The 19,046-nt window shown below is 40.6% G+C and overlaps 1 protein-coding gene across 8 annotated transcripts in view; it reads right to left on the bottom strand.

The window, feature by feature from the left end:
• Positions 1-19,046, bottom strand: part of PLCB4 (phospholipase C beta 4) — a 471,668-nt gene that overhangs the window by 86,302 nt on the left and 366,320 nt on the right. For 6 of the 8 annotated variants that reach the window (XM_018056911.1, XM_018056915.1, XM_013968409.2 and 3 more), the window contains 7 exons: positions 18,217-18,307; positions 16,327-16,422; positions 6,933-7,033; positions 5,219-5,254; positions 1,777-1,918; positions 1,082-1,166; positions 612-736 (listed from right to left, as the gene is read on the bottom strand). In XM_018056911.1, the coding sequence (XP_017912400.1) occupies positions 612-736; positions 1,082-1,166; positions 1,777-1,918; positions 5,219-5,254; positions 6,933-7,033; positions 16,327-16,422; positions 18,217-18,307 (676 nt within the window). The remainder of the gene's footprint in view (positions 1-611; positions 737-1,081; positions 1,167-1,776; positions 1,919-5,218; positions 5,255-6,932; positions 7,034-16,326; positions 16,423-18,216; positions 18,308-19,046) is intronic. The other 2 variants (XM_018056914.1, XM_018056916.1) reach the window with 1 other exon arrangement.

The raw sequence follows: 19,046 nt of genomic DNA, 5'->3' as shown, positions 1-19,046 counted from the left end.
CATAAAAATTGACTACTCTCATTGCAGGAAAAAAAATATTATTATATATTGGAACCTGGCCAGAGTACACTTCGGAGGAATAAGTTATACATTAGTACCTCTAAGTGTATAGGACTCCTTAAACACCATTTTAGCAGAATCTACTCCATAATACTCTACATCTTTATGGTGAGATTCTGCTATGTTGCTGATTTCCTGCTGAATGTCAACAGTGGGAAGGCTACTTTCCCAAGGAGAAATGAGTCATAGTTACTGTACAAAGATCCTCAAATTCTTTTCATTTCATTCTGTCTCTGGACAAGAAGATAAGTTTGATCCAAAAAGAAGGAAAACTAGACATATTTCGGGAAACGGGACAATGTTTAGCAGATTAGTCACGGCATTTTCAAAAGGCAATTCAATTGAAATCAAACTCTACTATCTTCTACCATTGTTTTATTGCTTTAGTTTGCGTTTTCAATTTCTCACCATTCTATACATCCAACAACATGCTGTTTTGCCATATGTCTGCTTCCTTCAAAAAATGCCCACAGTCAACTGACAGCAACTCTTGGCACCGTCCTGTCAAAACATTCTCATGGAATTCGAGGTCACTGGACATCAGTTCCTACCTGGGGTTTGATAGTTCAGCGAAACCATCTGGCAGCCAGCGTTCCAGAAAATCTGAGGCATGTAATTACTGGAGTCCACTCGGCCTCCCTTGGGGTAAATGCGACTCATTTGCCGTTTGTTATAACTGTGTCATGTATTAAGGAAAATGGAAAAGAGTATCCCGGCACTGATAAATAAATAACAAAGAGCTAAAGCAATGAAGATTGAGATCAACACTGACAAAAACATGTGAAAACAGAGAACAGATTTCACATGTATAAAGGACGCTAAAGAGAAAAACCATAGTTCCCGGCGTGGACTATAAAAACAGTTTGCATTTGGGCAGGTTTTCCCTGCTGCTGCAGTCTTTCACATACATATTTTACTAGCTCTGCAACCACAATATTATATTAGGCATCTTTCTGTTTTAGAGATTCCTGCCAAACTCAAAGTTCACCAACCATTTATTCCACTTAACACATAAGGATACTTCACAAACTCTATGGCGTGTGTCTTCAAGTAGCCTAGACCGACTGACTCATTAAAAGAAGACATGTTGTAATGAATATTGCGTTCTGTAAAGAAAAGCAAAGATGAACTTAGAAACTCTGCCATCAGACTCACAGAAAGACAAGCGATAAATATAATTACACATTGAATCATGAGGCTTTGGGGGCAGATGCTCCATCATGATATCAGTAGCTTCTACTTTCCTTAATGTTCTGGCGATGGAGATGGCTGACTTAAGAAAAGTGTGATGAACTCAGTTCGGAGTCAATTATATGTATACCAACTGACATTCACAGCCACCCCTGGAATATGTATTTCCAGTGAGGACTATGTCTTCTCCAGTCCAGAGGTAATTATGAGAAGTTTTAAAATATCACTTGCTATGTTTTTAAGAGACCGGGTTTAGACTCAAATGGGTCTTATCAAGCGTATCTAATGCAAGAGGCTATGCCTTAGAGTGCTACCAAATCCAGTCTCTCAGAGCCACCTTGTGGACGATGCTGGAAACGACAGCACAAGGCCCCGAAGAGCCAAGGACGTGTGTGGTCTGTGCAAGGAAAAAAGGTGAGATGGAACAGTCCACATGCCCGGGAAGGGAGTGGCACCAAGTCGGATCGCAGCACAGTGAAAGGAAAGCAGACAGAAAAGGCAATAGCATTTAACCTTTGGTGTTACCTTCAGCCACATGGAAACCTTGAAACTTTACAGGCTGTGCGTAGTTGATCATTGTGGACAAATACGGATGGATATTAGTGGTAGCACCCACATATTTGTAAGACGCCATCCACGCCTGCTCATCTTCTACGGTAACCAGGCCCTAGGAGCACAGCAAAGGGAATACACACATCAGTGACTTCAGCAGGACTCTCAGACTTACGCCGCAATCTGCCTTGCCTGAGAGTGTGCTCACTTGCTCATCATGCCTGACTCTGTGATCCCATGGACTGTAGCTCGCCAGGCTCCTCTGTCCATGGTATTCTCCAAGCAAGAAAACTGGAGTGGGTTACTACGTCCTGCTCCAGGGGATTTTCCTGACCCAGGGATCCAATCCGAGTCTCCTGGGTTTCCTGCCTGGCAGGGATTCTTTACCACTGAGCCACCTGGGAAGCCCCTACAAGCTTCCTTACTAGGGACAATCTGCACACAGGTCCAAGATGAAAGATTTTTCTCTTCCTCAATTATGTTAAATAAAACATAATTAAAAAAAGAGCTTTTAATTTATTTAAAGATTTTTTTGATGTGGGCCATTTTTAAAGTCTTTAATGAATGTTACAATATCGCCGCTGTTTTATGTTTTGGTGTGTTGGCCATGAGGCATGTGGCATCTTAGCTCCCTGACCAGGGATCGAACCCACACTCCATACTTAGGAAGTGTGGAGTCTTAACCACTGGACCGCCAGGGAAGTCCCAATAAAGGATAATTTTAAAAGTTAAAGTCAGGACTTCCCTGGTGGTCCAATGACTCCATGCTCCTAACACAAGGATCATGGGTTCCATCCTGGTCAGGGAACTAAGAATCCACATGCCTTGAGGCATGGTAAAAAAAAAAGTTAATGTCTATTGTGGCTCCAAATAATACAGATAAAGATAATAGTAAAATATGAAGCTTACCTTACATTTTGGAGACAGTTTTTTAGATTTTTAAAGGACTTTATTCCAGAAACTAAATTGAAGTTCAGAGTAATGCTATGGAATATATATAAAAGGTATTATAATTCATAATTTCACAAGTTATGAAATAAATTAAAAAACAGATCCTTCAATTTTAGTGTACAGGTGAAAGTGAAAGTGAAGTTGTTCAGTCGTGCCCGACTCTTTGTGACCCCATCGATAGTAGCCTGCACCAAGCTCCTCCGCCCATGGGATTTTCAAGGCAAGAGTACTGGAGTGGGTTGCCATTTCCTTCTCCAGGGAATCTTTCCAACCCAGGGATCGAGCCCAGGTCTCTCACACTGTAGACAGAGGCTTTACCATCTGAGTGTACAGGTAAGCTTGTTAAATCAGATTCCAGGGCCCCACTCTCAGAGTTTCTGAAAAAGGGAGTCTGCTGTGAAACCTGAGAAATGGCATTTCTAACTAGCTCCTAAGTAGCTGGTCTGGGGACCATACCTGCTTAACACTTTTGGAAACCAAGACACGTACATAAATAGTTTGTGGTATTTAAAAAAAAAGCTTATTCTTAAACTAATGTGATAATCCACTACACAGGACCTATTAAAATTGCATTATTTTGCACACAGGCAAAGAGAAACAAATTATTTTAGTTTGTTTCCTTGTAAATCAGGACAAAAGCAACACAACAACAACAAAAATAACACCTTCAGAAGTGATCAATATTTAATTGAGATCAATACTCCAGGATAAATAAACTATTGACTCATATCAGTCAACTCATTTGTTAAAAAAATGGCCAGGCCATTTTGTTTACCTGATAACATTTTAGATCATCAAACTGATCTCACCAATAAAAGCCAACAAATAACCAAATAATGTAACTTGTTGGGATTTTTAAAAATCATGTTTTCAAATGTCCCCAGTTAAAATTTGAGAGCTCATTCCTAGACTAGGAGCACATAATCATGAATACATTGAATCTGAAAATAAAAATGACCTATAGGTCAGGAAATTCATATGATAGCAAAACGGAAAGGTCTTTGTTCCAAGTATATTGGTGTTTTGAAAGGCTGTTAGTGAATTTCTCATTGTATCCATTCTAGGAGTTTTACTTGACATTACTTAATGTCCATCTAGTCGAGGCTGTGGTTTTTCCAGTGGTCATGTATGGATATGAGAGTTGGACTGTGAAGAAAGCTGAGTGTCGAAGAATTGATGCTTTTGAACTGTGGTGTTGGAGAAGACTCTTGAGAGTCCCTTGGACTGCAAGGAGATCCAACCAGTCCATCCTAAAGGAGGTCAGTTCTGGGTATTCATTGGAAGGACTGATGTTGAAGATGAAACTCCAGTACTTTGGCCACCTCATGCGAAGAGCTGACTCGTTGGAAAAGACCCTGATGCTGGGAGGGACTGAGGGCAGGAGGAGAAGGGGACGACAGAGGATGAGATGGCTGGATGGCATCACAACTCGATGGACATGAGTCTGAGTGAACTCCAAGAGTTGGTGATGGACAGGGAGGCCTGGGGTGCTGCGATTCATGGGGTCGCAAAAAGTCGGATATGACTGAGTGACTGAACTGAACTGAATTTGACTTTATCATAAGGGAAGTAAAGTAATATTTTTAATTGCTATATCCTCTTCACAGCTCATGACATCAAAGTGGTCCTTTTAATAGAAGTACACGGTGTGTTGCAGTTGTGAAACTGTTGGCAGCCGTAGGCAGAAATTTACTTTATGATTTGATTCCCACATCAGGGCTTCAGAAAATACTATCTTCTTGTCTATGGGGTCCTATCTTATTTGAAGGAAAACCCAATATTCTTACTGTCTAAAGTTTGGAATAATTCTGGTTAAGTCTGATCCCAGTCTTCTCCTAAGATATTTGTGAAATTCTCTTCTACTAGAATTTCTTAAGATACTGGGGTCAACAAAGATAAGCTGATCTTTGATCATTGACGTTTGTTAGCTAAGCAGCTGTGACCAAGTTATTTTCATCTTTAAGGCCTCAGCCTTCTCATGCGGTTAGTGGGTCAGACTGTAATCCTTGCTACACATGATGACTGACAGTAGCAAGGCTGTCATCCAGGGAATCAGCCCAGTCCCCAGCCTATGGTACTGGCATTACTAATTATCAATAAACATACAGCAGAAGAATTATACATGCCTTTGTCCATCGTCTAGTAATGAAATCTCAAATGCTAACTAAGAATACACCTAAATGCCCACTTATTTTTAGAAAAATCATCTTATTTGTTTGCCCTAGGTTTTGTGATTCTATCAGGATATAATCATTCCATCACATGGTTAATTTTTTTCTTTTGAAGACTCTTGTAAGTAGATGCACTGGGCATGTAAATATTATCCCTATAAATCCGCTGTATTTCATGGGCAGTGGGTGGGAGAAGACGGAATAAACAGCAGTTGGTAACAACTGTTCGATATTGAATGACCACATAGTTTCTAATAATGAAAACAAAATGCACAATGGAATTGTTTTGTTACCTTTTTGCTGTTTTCATGGTCAAGGTCATCTGAAGCCTAAATTAGAGAAAGAAAATAATTTACTTCTCTAAAGGGAGAAACTCCAAGTTTACTAGCCCCACACCTGTGGATATTTAAATGTTAGTTACCTGTACACCTGCTATTCTATTTATCTGTTAAGATAGGACATTACTGGTGACAGAAAGCCACAGATACAGTGAGAACTGAAAGGATATCATGGTGTAACTCTCTTCCATACCAGAAAAGCTCATCTTAATGCCTATCTCCGTTTTGGCTGATAGTCTCCACCTGTTTCAGTGCTTCCTTAAGGTAATTTAGTTAGTGATCTAGTGATGGGGCTTGGGAAATAATTGATGTGACCATCTCCTCTGGTCAAGGATCACTCTAGCAGGTCAACACTCATGTCTGGGTGCGGATAAAGGCAGAATAATGAGTTTAGTAGGCATCTAATAATCTGAAAGTAGCTGCAATGCTCTATATCAGAAAAGGTAAACGTAATGGTAGTATTCTCTTGGCTTTGCTCAGCAGATAAATTTGGTCTCGTTTTCTTAGCACCTACTGTATACACCTACCTGCATCTTCACCCATTGTCTTTAATGATGAAGTACTACTGCTCCCATCAAAGACCATGTCAAAGGATTCAGTCATCACCCTGGATTTATTTATCCTAAAATTAACTGTCTCTGGACTCCTGGGTTCCCTTTAACTACTGGTTCCCCTTGACAGTAAAACTGCTCAGAAGTATTGCTTCTCCTCATTCAGATGTGTCTGCTCAAGCGGTCCCTACTTGCCCCGAAACTCCTCTTTTCAAGGTCACCATGACTCCCAGGCTAGCGATCCAGAGGGCACTCTTGCACCTTCTCACTCTATCACTCACTAGTATCAAAAACCAACCACTTGGCCAGGCCCCAGTGCGGGGTGGGAATGAGACGCTCAAAGGGTATGAACTTCCGGTTATAAGATGAGTAAGTCCTGGGGAGGTCACGGACAGCATTGTGACGAGAGTTAACAATCCTATATTCCATGCCAGGTGATGAGAGTGGTGAATCTGCCTGCCAATACAGGAGACATAAGAGACACAGGTTCGATCCCTGGGTCAGGAAGATCCCCTGAAGGAGGACATGGCAATCCACTCTGTATTCTTGCCTGGAGAATCCATCGACAGGAGCCTGGTGGACTACAGTCCATTGGGGTAGAGAAGAGTCGGATAGGACAGAGTGACTTAGCACACACGCATACTTGAAAGGTGCTAAGACAGCAGACCATAAATGTTTCCATAACACACACACACACACACGAAGGTGACTAATATACCAGTGCTCATTCTACGTTAGGAGGGAGATGAGACCTCCAATGGCTAGCACTGATTTTCTAATGAGGGTTTGCTGGGATGATTGGGGTCGTTAACTCGATGATCTGAACAGCACCACCTCGGCTGCTGGGGTGCTGCTGCTGTCTTCCTGCTCACATGTCATAAGGAAATAAATAACATTTGAAGGACATGGGCCAAAGAGGTAGGGGTTGACACTAGGCATGACCGAAGAGTCAGTGTACTGTGCATGCCTCGAGGTCAGATATTGATTCTGGCCACCCCACTGAGACGGGGAATTACAGGCTCCCTTATTCTCCTGTGGCGCTCACATTTCTGAAATGTCAGAGCTACCAGCTGCCATCTCTTGGAAGTCATGAGAGCAAATACCACCAAGACTCTGACCTTCTTGACACTATTGGCAATAGCTTCCTTGTGACCCAAGTCATCTGCAGAAAGTTCATTTCCATATTTGTATTCAGGGTGAGCTTCCTCCTCTTGCTCAGCTGTGGGAAAGACAAAAGGAAAATTCATGAAGCTAACTTAACACCAAAGGGTCAGGCCTCCTCTGTAACTTTGGGTAGAACAGAAGCACTTTTAGATGAGAAGGAAGCTAAATGAAAACAGGAGTTTTTAAAAGTAATTTTTTTCTAATTAAACGCTCACTAAACTCTCATCTAGTCAAGGTCAAGGAGGACGTCCTGTTATTTCTCCTGCACCGAGCATTATGTTTTTTACTGAATATAGTTGGTTTAAAATATTGTGTTAGTTTCAGGTATACAGCAAAGTCACTCAGTCATATATATATACTGATTATTTTCCATTACAGGTCATTATAGATCTAAAACACTGTTCTTGTGTTACACAGTAAATCATTGTTAGCATGGTTTTTTACATGCTTGACCCTTTTATAAGCTTTTTTATGTGAATGATTACTTCTATCCTAGTATATACAATAACCCTAAAAATTAAAGGATAGTTTGATCTTCTATGACACCCAGAGAAAACAACATACAAGAGAAGGAAAATACATCTGATAATTCTGAGAAAGAGTCAAAAATGTCCACTTGAATTTTATGGACATAATGACTTGTGGCTGGGAGTGGTGTGATACAGAAAAGAACGAACTTGGAAGGACTTACTGCTTCTGTAAATCATTTGCCAAATCTGGCTTAGGTTTAAAAGACTCTGAAGTCCTTCCTGGGGTTCATGGTGGGGAGGGGGCAGGAAGTGGGTGCTATATCAGGCTGGTACCCCAGGAGCCTGGACTGAGCTAAGTAGAGAGGCAGAAATGCCATTATTCAATCCATCAGTTCAGGAAATTACAAGAACTCTGGTATCCACCTAAGGCTGTCAGTGGAAAAAGGACTGCCTGTTAGAAAATTAGCCACCTACTGGTGGGTATGAGATCTGTATTCCCATGACACCCATCCTGCCAGGGCTCCCAGACATTTGCCTAAAAACTAGCCAGGAATAGGAGACAGCCACAGGCCATAAGATAAAGTCAACACAAATCCACACTGTCACTACACTGAGCATGAGGGAACTTTACTACAAAAACAAAACCAAAAAAACAATGAAAATATTTCTGAGAGAGGTGAACAGGGCCATAAAAATTAAATGTATATATATATATATTTTTTAATAGTATGTTTAAAAGGTGGAAAGGAGAATGCAAGAACAGGAGTAGATGAAAAACTTTCACTGATTCTAAGGTGCATTTCCCCCCATGATGGAATATATCTAATAGGGCAAAGTATCCTTTAACCGATGGCATTTTATAATGTACTAGAAGCAGTTTTCTTTCTTTTAGAACAGTGGTGCCTTTCAATCGGCAGTGTCTTAGGTTCAGAAGTTTGGATGACTTCACGCAAGGTGCCATTCCAGGGAGGGGATGAAGGCAGGGGAAAGCAGTGAGACCCCTTCCTCTTCTGGAACTGATATTCTGGTGATGGGCTATTCTGGAGGCAGATGATTTTTTCTTAAAGTAGGTCATCTTGGCTTTAGGCAGGAAAAAGGATCTGAGAAACTGAAAGAGGTCTCAAAATAATCTAGGCTAGTGTATTCACTTATACCTAAAACAGATTCACAGATATGATTTGATGTGTTTGAAGTCACAGAGTCAAAATATGAACCTAGATTCTCAGGCTTCTTAGACTAAAGCCCTTAATGTGACACTGGATTTCTGTGACCAACAGTCTGGGACCAAGATTTTGAAACCTCTGACCATCACTACTGAATTTCAATTTTATGTCTAGTTTAACCTGCCCAGCCAGATATAAACTACTTGAATTTCAAGGGAGTATATTCCATAGAAGTGGTTGAGACTTAATAACTACTTTAAAAGGGTTGTACAACTAAAGGCTAGCATCTCTTGATGGTGTAACACCAACAGCCACACACAATGTTGGTATTTCCTACTTCTCATCCAGTGACATCTTTAGGGTTTTCTATGTATAATACAAAGGATTTGTATTAATTTTGTATCCTGCAACTCTACTCAATTCATTGATCAGCTCTAGTAATTTTCTGGTGGTATCTTTAGCGTTTCCTATGTATAAACCTGCTCATCTGAATCTATGTCCAGCCTAATAACTGGACACACATATTCACTGACTGAGAGCCTTTTCTATTTTCCAAAGCCTTCAGGCAGGTCTGCCCTCTTGAACGGTGCTTGGTTTCCTCTTGAAGTATTTAAATTAGAGACTTCTCATTCATGTGTAATAGGATCGTACTGTGATAGAGGGTAATTACAGCCAACTGGTTGACCAGAACTAAACTCAAGTATGACTGAGGGAACATAAGACTCATATGTAACGGGGATAGTAGACATCTCTCCCGTTAGAGAGAAACTCAGGTACGTATGAATCAATCCATTTCTGTCAGAACAACTAAAACTTTACCACAGACTTTTCTGGAATAACATGGGAGTTACTAGAGGCAAATTTATTTTGTCTCTAGGAATGATGAGCATCTGCATAAAAGTTGGGAAAGCAGCCTTAAGGACGATAAGTGGATCATACTGGCCCCTCATTTTAGATGAATGTGTGTGTTCAAGAAACTTCACATCTCTGACTCATCATCGATATTGTTTCTCCTTTTTTAAAGACAAACAATGATTTTGCAGATTTCTGTTCTTTATATTTCTATACATTAGAAGGACAATGTTGTGGGGTACAAAAGGACTTGACCCTGGAGTCAAGGCAATTTGAGATTGAGTCTTAGTGTCATTGCCAACCAGCTGCGGCACCACATGTAACATGTTATTTATCTAAGCTTCAGTTTCTTCATCTGAAAAATGAATGTAAAAACTGTTTCATTAGGCTGCATAAAGATTAGAGGAGGCACTGATGTAAAGCACTTGATCACAGTTGGTACAACAATTGTAACTGTTGTTATCATTAATATTATTATTTTCCTTAATGTGTTTCATTATTCTATAGCTTTACTGGATTATTATCTAATAACACCTTACATGTTTTTGATTATCATCTATGAAAGTTAACTTAAAGTTCAGGGACAGTTTTTATATAATATTCAGACTTTCAATGTTTAAAAGTACTTTATTGATGTTTTAAATATTTTTATTGGTGTATAACTGATTTACAATGTTGTGTTAGTTTCAAGCATACAGTGAAGAGATTCAGTTATACACATATATTTATCCAATCTTTTTCAGTTTCTTTTCTCGTATAGGTTATTACAGAATACTCAGTGGGTGCCTGTTAGTTATCTATTTTATATGTAGTTGCGTGTTGACAAACAGATTCAAGGGATTAGATCTGGTAGACAGAGTACCTGAAGAACTATGGATGGAGGTTCGTGACATCGTGCAGGAGGCAGTGATCAAGACCATCCCCAAGAAAAAAGAAATGCAAAAAGGCAAAATGGTTGTCTAAGAAGGCCCTACAAATAGCTGAGAGAAGAAGAGAAGTGAAAAGCAAAGGAGAAAAGGAAAGATATACCCATTTGAATGCAGAGTTCCAAAGAATAGCAAGGAGAGATAAGAAAGGCTTCTTCAGTGATCAGTGCAAGAAATAGAGGAAAACAATAGAATGTGAAAGACTAGTTTTGTGCTGGCAAGATGGTGGGGTAGAAGGATGTGGGCACTCATCTTCTGTGAGAACTCCAAAATAACAACTCGCTGCTGAACAACCATCAACAGGAGAATGCTGGATCCGACCCAGCAAAGATACCCCACGTCCAAGGGCAAAGGAGAAGCCCCAGTTGTTGGGACCTAACAAACGCCATGATAGGCTTCAGGGACTAAGGTAGGACTCACGGGAAAAGCTGAGTCATTGCCCAGTGAGGTCATCCCCGTGGATGCCAGGACTTGTCTAATCAGCATACTCCCCATAACCTGGTTTGAGTTTATCAGAACGTAAAAGACATCTCCCTGCAGCCTATAGCCAATTAGTAAATACCAGGAAACCCCTGCAGCCAACAAAGATTAGCCAATTAGTAAATACTAGGAAACTCCTGCAGCCAATCAGCCCTTGCCAACTCTCTGTTCTAAATCCTATAAATACTGCTGTAAATCTGGGCTCGGGGCTCCTTGCTCCACTCCACTGCATTGGATGTGGTGGGAGCCCTAGCTCAAGCTAGAAATAAAACCCCTTCATGCTTTTGCATTGCTGTGGACGTCTTATTCTCTCAGTTTTGGGGACTCGGACTCTGGGCATAACACCAGTAAGATGGTAGGAGGGGTGAAACAGCATTTAGAAACAAACCCCATACCTGCCAGAGATGCTCAGAGGGTTCAAACAAAACCTTGTGTGCACCAGGACCCACACACCCCACAGAGACTGACCAGACCTGTGTTTGAGTCTCCTGGTAGGAGTCAGCAGTGGCCTGCCGCAGGGGCCCTGGGTGCAGCTACCTGGTCACACAGCCTGTGGCATAAGCCCTCTTTGGGGAGGTCACCATTAACCCCACCATAAAGCAGCAGAGCAGACAACCCACAAACTGCAAAACAATTATACCAAAGAAATCCTTGCACTGTTAAGAAAGTTCTAGGATCCACAACAGATTTCCCAACCTGGGGATCTGGCAAAGGGACTGAGAACTCCCAGATAATTTGACTTTGGAGGCCAGTGGGATTTGATTATAGAGCTTACACAGGACTGCAGAAACAGACCTTTGGAGGGCACAAACAAAACCTTGTGGGCACCAGGACCTAGGAGAAAGGAGCAGTAACTCCACAAGAGACTGACCCAAACTTGCCTGTGAGTGTCCAGGAGTCTCCAGTGGAGGCAGTGGGTTGGCAGTGACCTGCTGCAGGGTCGGGGGCACTGTGTATGGCCGTGCATGCATGGGACCTTTTGAAGGAGGCCACCATTATCTTCATTACCTCCACCATAGTTTGGTCTCAGGTCAAAAAATAAGGAGGGAACAGAGCCCCGCCCATTAACAGAAAATTGGATTAAAGATTTACTGAGCCCATCAGAACAAGACCCAGTTTCCCCCACAGTCAGTTTCTCCCATCAGGAAAATTCCATAAACCTCTTATCCTTATCCTTCAGAGGGCAGATAGATTGAAAACCACAACCACAGAAAACTAATCAAACTGATCACATGGACCATAGCCTTGTCTAACTCAATGAAACTATGAGCCATGCCCTGTAGGGCCACCCAAGATGGATGAGTCAGGGTGGAGAGTTCTGACAAAACATGGTCCACTGGAGAAAGGAATGGCAAACCACTTCAGTATTCTTGCCTCGAGAACCCCAAGAACATTATGAAAAGGCAAAAAGATAGGACACTGAAAGATGAACTCCCCAGGTCGGTAGGTGCCCAATATGGAGCAAAGTGGAGAAATAGCTCCAGAAAGAATGAAGAGACGAAGCCAAAGAGCAAACAACGCACAGCTGTGGATGTGACTGGTGATGGAAGGAAAGTCCAATGCTGTTAAGAGCAATATTGCATAGGAACCTGGAATCTTTGGTTCGTGGATCAAGGCAAATTGGGAGTGGTGAAACAGGAGATGTCAAGAGTGAATGACATTCATTTACGAATCAGTGAACTAAAATGGACTGGAATGGGCGAATTTAATTCAGATGACCATTATATCTATTGCTGTGGGCAAGAATCCCTTAGAAGAAATGGAGTAGCCCTCATAGTCAACAAAAGAGTCCAAAATGCCAGTACTAGGACACAATCTCAAAAATGATAGGGTGATCTCTGTTTGTTTCCAAGTCAAGCCATTCAATATCACGGTAATCCAAGCCTATGCCCCAATCACTAATGCTGAAGAAGTTGAAGCTGAATGGTTCTATGAAGACCTACAAGACATTCTAGAACTAACACCCCAAAAAGATGTCCTTTTCATTATAGGGGACTGGAATATAAAAGTATGAAGTCAAGAGATACCTAGAGTAACAGGCAAATTTGGCCTTGCAGTACAGAAAGAAGCAGGGCAAAGGCTAACAGAGTTTTGCCAAGAGAATGTGCTGGTCATAGCAAACATCCTCTTCCAACAACACAAGAGAAGACTGAACCAAGGACATTATCAGACGGTCAACACCGAAATCAGATTGATTATATTCTTTGCAGCCAAAGATGGAAAAGCTGTGTATAGTCAGCTAAAACAATACCGAGAGCTGACTGTGGCTCAGATCATGAACTCCCTATTGACAAATTCAGACTTAAATTGAAGAAAGTAGGGAAAACCACTAGACCATTCAGGTATGACCTAAATCAAATCCCTTAGATTACAGTAGAAGTGACAAAAAGATGAAAGGGATTAGATCTGATAGAGTGCTTGAAGAACTATGGACAGAGGTTTGTGACATTGTACAGGAGGCAGTGATCAAAATCATTCCCAAGAAAAGGAAATGCAAAAAGGCAAAATGCTTGTCTGAGCAGGACTTAAAAATACCTGAGAAAAGAAGAGAAGCTAAAGGAAAAAAGGAAAGATATTCTCATTTGAATGCAGAGTTCCAAAGAATAGCAAGGAGAGATAAGAAAGCATTCCTCAGTGATCAATGCAAAGAAACAGAGAAAAACAATAGAATGGGAGAGACTAGAGATCTCTTCAAGAAAATTAGAGATACCAAGGGAATATTTCAAGCAAAGATGGGCACAATAAAGGACAGAAATGGTATGGACCTAACAGAAGCAGAAGATATTAAGAAGAGGTGGCAAGAATACACAGAAGAGCTATACAAAAAAGATCTTCATGACCCAGATAACCATGATGGTGTGATCACTCACCTAGAGCCAGACATACTAGAATGTGAAGTCAAGTGGGCTTTAGAAAGCATCACTATGAACAAAGCTACTGGAGGTGATGGAATTCCAGTTGAGCTATTTCAGATCCTAAAAGATGATGCTGTGAAAATGTTGCACTCAATACGCCAGCAAATTTGGAAAACACAGCAGTGGCCACAGGACTGAAAATGTCAGTTTTCACTCCAATCCCAAAGAAAGGCAATGCCAAAGAATGTTTAAACTACTGCATGATTGCACTCATCTCACATGCTAGCAAAGTAATGCTAAAAATTCTCCAAGCCAGGCTTCAACTTCCCTCATAGCTCAGTAGGTAAAGAATGTGCCTGCTATGCAGAAGACCCATGTTTGATTTGTGGGTCAGGGAAATCCCCTGGAGAAGGACATGGAAACCAACTCTAGTATTCTTGCCTAGAGAATCCCAAGGACAGAGGAGACTGGCAGGCTACTGTCCATGGGGTTGCAAGAGTTGGACACGACTTAGCAAATAAACTACCACCATCATCAGGCTTCAATAGTACATGAACCATGAACTTCAAGATGTTCAAGCTGGATTTAGAAAAGGCAGGGGAACCAGAGATCAAATTGCCAATATCACTGTCTCATAGGTAAAGCAAGAGAGTTCCAGAAAAACTGGTTTTTTGAGTACGCCAAATTCTTTGACTGTGTAGATCACAACAAACTGTGGAAAATTCTTAAAGAGATGGGAATACCAGACCACCTTACCTGCCTCCTGAGAAAACTTTATGCAGGTAAAGAAGCAACAGTTAGAACCGGACATGGAACAACAGACTGGTTTCAGACTGGTTTCCAAATTGGGAAAGGAGTATATCAAGGCTGTACATAAATAAGTTCATTTGTATCATTTTTTATTGATCTGTTTAAATACATTCCTTTTAAGATTTTATTTTTAAATCTTGTTCAGGTTTATGATTTGCAAAAAGTGTGAAATAAAATAATAGGCAATGTGGCAGACTGCATTTTCCAAAGACAGCTGCAATAATATCAGTTTCCCTCTGACTCTTCCCCAATGTGATCTAGTTACTCACCCGCCCACCGGAATGTGGGTGGGCCTGAACCAAGACTGCACTAATGAATAAAATGCAGGGGAAGCAATGATATGCCATTCCCAAGCATAGCTTTTAAACTGTTTAGCAGCTTCTGTTTTCTGCCCTTTGGAACACTAGCTCTCAGGACATTTCATCAAGGAGGTTGGCCACCGTGCTACGAGAAGTTCATGCCACAGAGAAAGGCCACATGGGGTGCCTGTGTCAACAGAGCCAACCGAGCTGTCACAGCCAGCCAGTGTCAACCACCAGCTCCGAGCGAGCCATCAGGCGCTGGCTCAGGGGACCTTCAGACGACTCTTGATGTTGTCTGCCGGCAACCACGTGAGAAACCAAAGGGAAAGCCCCCAGCCTGAGCCCAGGTGAGCCACCAGGAGAGACAGCAGTAAAGCGTTTTGGGGTGGTTTGCTGCGGAGTAATAGATGACCATAACGGGCATTGATTAAATACCGTCAGCTAACTCCAGCCTCCCTGCTGCTTGTATAAAACATATGAAAGTAAGCCATGTTCCCATGGTTTGGACATGCAACATAAATCACTTATAAAGTGTCTTCCATAGTCAGGAATCTTTTTTAGGGGCCGTGAGTATGATTTGTTGGTTCCCACAGCTTTTAGGTTTTTATCTATAATGTCAAACTTTCTTAAAATCTACTCTTCTATTTCAGATGCTTATATAAAAAATAGAGTTTCTACAAGCATTTCTAAATTATTTAGCCCGAAAGCACTACTTAAACTCAAGGCTCTAACTAACAGACACCCAGTGTATACACAAGCTATTCTGTTAATAAATTTTCATGTCATGTGTTAACCAATCCTCATGCTACATAAGAAATAATTTTCTAACAACATTCACAATCTTCCAAATGACCTATTTAAAACCAAAGGTTATGGTTGTGGCTATATGGCCAAAGTAAAATAGAAGGTAATAGCAAATACTGAAATATTTTGAGCAAAGCTGCCTTTGCAAAAATTATTTTCTCTGCTAGAATATAGCTAATTGTAGTGAGATGGTTATTTGAAGAAATTTGAACTTGAAAGTTTGATTCTGGTTTTGAGTTTCTAATTCACTATATGTGCACACAAACAAAGCATTTACTGAGGGTCCCTACCCATGTTCCTTCCCTTTTAACTTGCCTGAACGGCTGTCATGAGTAACAACACTGATGCTCATGTTTTGCTGATAGGAAGGGACTACAAAAATGTCCTTTTTATTCTAAGCCCTGTCTTTGATAGCAAGTGCTTCAAGGATTCTCTGTGAGTTTCTGCTGAACAGCTGAAGGCACACCAGAAAAGGAGATGACTAAGCTACTAAAATCTAGTGTGTAGGGAAATTCTAAGCCATACTATTTGGAAAAGTACTCCTAAATACCAGAAGATTAAGGATGGTGCAGGTACCTACAAGAAATTAAAATGTCACATGATATAAAAGGGTCCATGAGACCCATACTTATTTTAAAAAAGTATGTTTGTGAAGTGTAAATTAAAAAAAAAAAAGAACAACTCACCACTTTCTATTTCCTCTTCATTGTCATCCTCTAGGATGTTCACTGGGGCAGCGGATTCTCCTGCTTCCATCACACTTTTCAAAGCTTCAAGCTGTTCTGTTAGTAAAATAAACAAGGAGATGGAGACAAGGGTTAGGCCACTTATAAAACCAGCTTATAGACGGACATAAAGAAGGATGAAAAGGGAAGAGAAACCTATTGTCCAGGCTCCCAAGGCTCAGCCGTGGCCACAGTCTTTCCAGTCCTGGTGGCCTTGACTCCTGAAGGCATGTGCGACTATGCCATGGTTGGAACATCGTTGGAACATAGGGGAAATGCCCCATGTCCTGGTCACCAGGCTGCAAAGTCACAGCTCAGTCCCTCAGAAGGATCTGAGGCTTGATACAAAACCCAGACTTTGTAGCATATGGCATAGACCATGGTTCACGGCAATTACGGTTAAGTGACATAAGAGAAACTGGAAAACTTCAGGAAAAAAATATTTGCAATTGATACAATCCAGTTATTATCCTAATGTATAAAAAACCCTCAGAAGTCAATGAGATAGACACATTGGGTAAATATAGGAGGGCAGATCATAAATAATGAAAAGAAGCTAGTCATCAAAGATATACAATTAAAAAATTAAAGTATTATTTTTCTTTTATTAGTTGTGAACACATATAAAAGATGCCCAATAGCCAGCATTAAAAATATTGCTGGGAAACAGGTGTTCTTCATATATTATAGTGGACGTATAAACTGGTACAACTTTTCCGAAAGACAGCACAATAAGATACATCATGTAAAAAATGCACACATGCTTTGGCCAATCAGCTCTAACTGTACCAAGTGATTACACAGAGAAGGCTGCATAAATGTATAAAATTAACACCCAAGCATGTTCTCCATTGTTTTCATAGCAGTGAAAATCTATCAACTAGGGACTGGTTAAATTATACTATATTCCACATAATAAATGATATATAGTGTTTCATACACTAGAATTTTTTAAAAGTTTTATACATTAGAATTAAAATTAGTATACAGATTTATATCTTACTGGATAAAAGAATACTTAATTGGTTGAATTAAAACTGACCAACAGTTAGTATATTTAATAAGATTCCAACTTTGTTAAAAATGTGTGCATATGCCAAAAAGTACATGTGTATATATGTGTCTATAGTACATGTATATATGTGTAAAATATATAAATTAGTAGTTTTAAAATTTTATTATATTTTTCTTTCTTGTTCTCATTTTCCTAAGGCATTATTGATATTGCAATAAAAATGAAGTAGAGTTAATATAATTTCAAAATTTTAGTTTAGAATATCCAGGGAAAAGCCACAATGCAATCATACCAATTTCTGATGTTATTCCTTCACTGAACTACGAGATTTGTTGGAAGAACACACTTGCAAAGAAAATGTTTTCAGAAAACAGAGGGGGCGATGTCTATAGATAAAATCACCTCTGCCTGCCTGTCTCACGCACATCCACAGTCTCATATCACCTACAACCCTGTTTGTGTATGTGTCACAAGGGAAACTGCAAAGGGTGACTTTTAAAGAGGACTTTAAAGTGTATAGATTGATAAAGCGCTAGCTCCTTTATCTTGATAAATTCTAAAATGCTTGTTTTTGCTTTTTCCTAATCTTTCTTGAGGATTCCTCCAAATGCTGATCTATAAATACATGAATAGGTTTTCCCATTGCAAGAATGGGTTGATGTAGGAACTAAACTTGAGTGGAAATGTGGCAACCTTGTTCTGAACAATATATAGACCATTAGACCCACTTCCTCCCCAGTCAGTGGTTTTAATGTACGTTTCTTTCCAGATTGCTGAACTGTCTAAAGATGCAACGTGCGTATGCCTTCTGTCATTGATGAGTGTATTTGACTTACTTTTTTCAACCTCAGGTTTCAGTCGTTTGTTTTTGATGAGTATTTTTCTTTTGAGGTCATTCGGGGATGGCAAGGGTCTGCCTGGTTCCAGCTAGAGAAAAACAGAAAAGGCTGATTGATGATAGTTTTACTTCTTCATTCTCTGTTCCAGACCAAGATGAGCAGAAGGCCTGTGAGTTACACAACCAACATCCAGTAGATGGCAGTCAGCACAGCTTTATACTTTCACTGTTCACCCCAAACTAGCCCATGCTTTGCCTTAAGCTAAAGCTGCAAACTTGGCACCAGAAAGGACTCTCAAGGTTTGCAGGACTTCTCTGCTCTCCCCAGGGAGTGGGCTCCAACCTGCAGTGGTCTCAGGGAACGGGATCCAGCTCGACCTCAGGCCTTGACCCTCTTTAAGTATCTGGTAAGTACAAGGGGTCATGGGGCTGGCTGGTGTTGCTAAGTGTAGTGTTGGGCTGTACCACAAGCTGGTTTGCTCAGTAGAGTGATCTACCCTCAAAGCTCAGGACTGTGGCTTTGTGGGTTCAATAAGAGAATCAAGAAGGTCCTAATGATTGAAAAATGACATCTACTGTGGTTTCATTTGCTTGGATTGATATCTTCAAAGGAAATGTTCCTTTATTTGATGACCTCTGATCACAAGCTGGAATCAAGATTGCTGGGGAAAATATCAATAACCTTATGGCAGAAAGCAAAGAGGAACTAAAGAGCCTCTTGACGAAGCTGAAAGAAGAGAGTGAAAAAGCTGGCTTAAAACTTAACTTTCAAATAACTAAGATCATGGCATCCAATCCCATCACTTCATGGCAAATAGACGGGGAAAA

The sequence above is a fragment of the Capra hircus genome, chromosome 13 (genome assembly GCF_001704415.2).
Source record: "Capra hircus breed San Clemente chromosome 13, ASM170441v1, whole genome shotgun sequence".
Taxonomy (NCBI): Eukaryota; Metazoa; Chordata; class Mammalia; order Artiodactyla; family Bovidae; genus Capra; species Capra hircus.
Note: the sequence above shows the minus strand (reverse complement) of the source record. Positions and strands in the feature narration are given on the sequence as shown.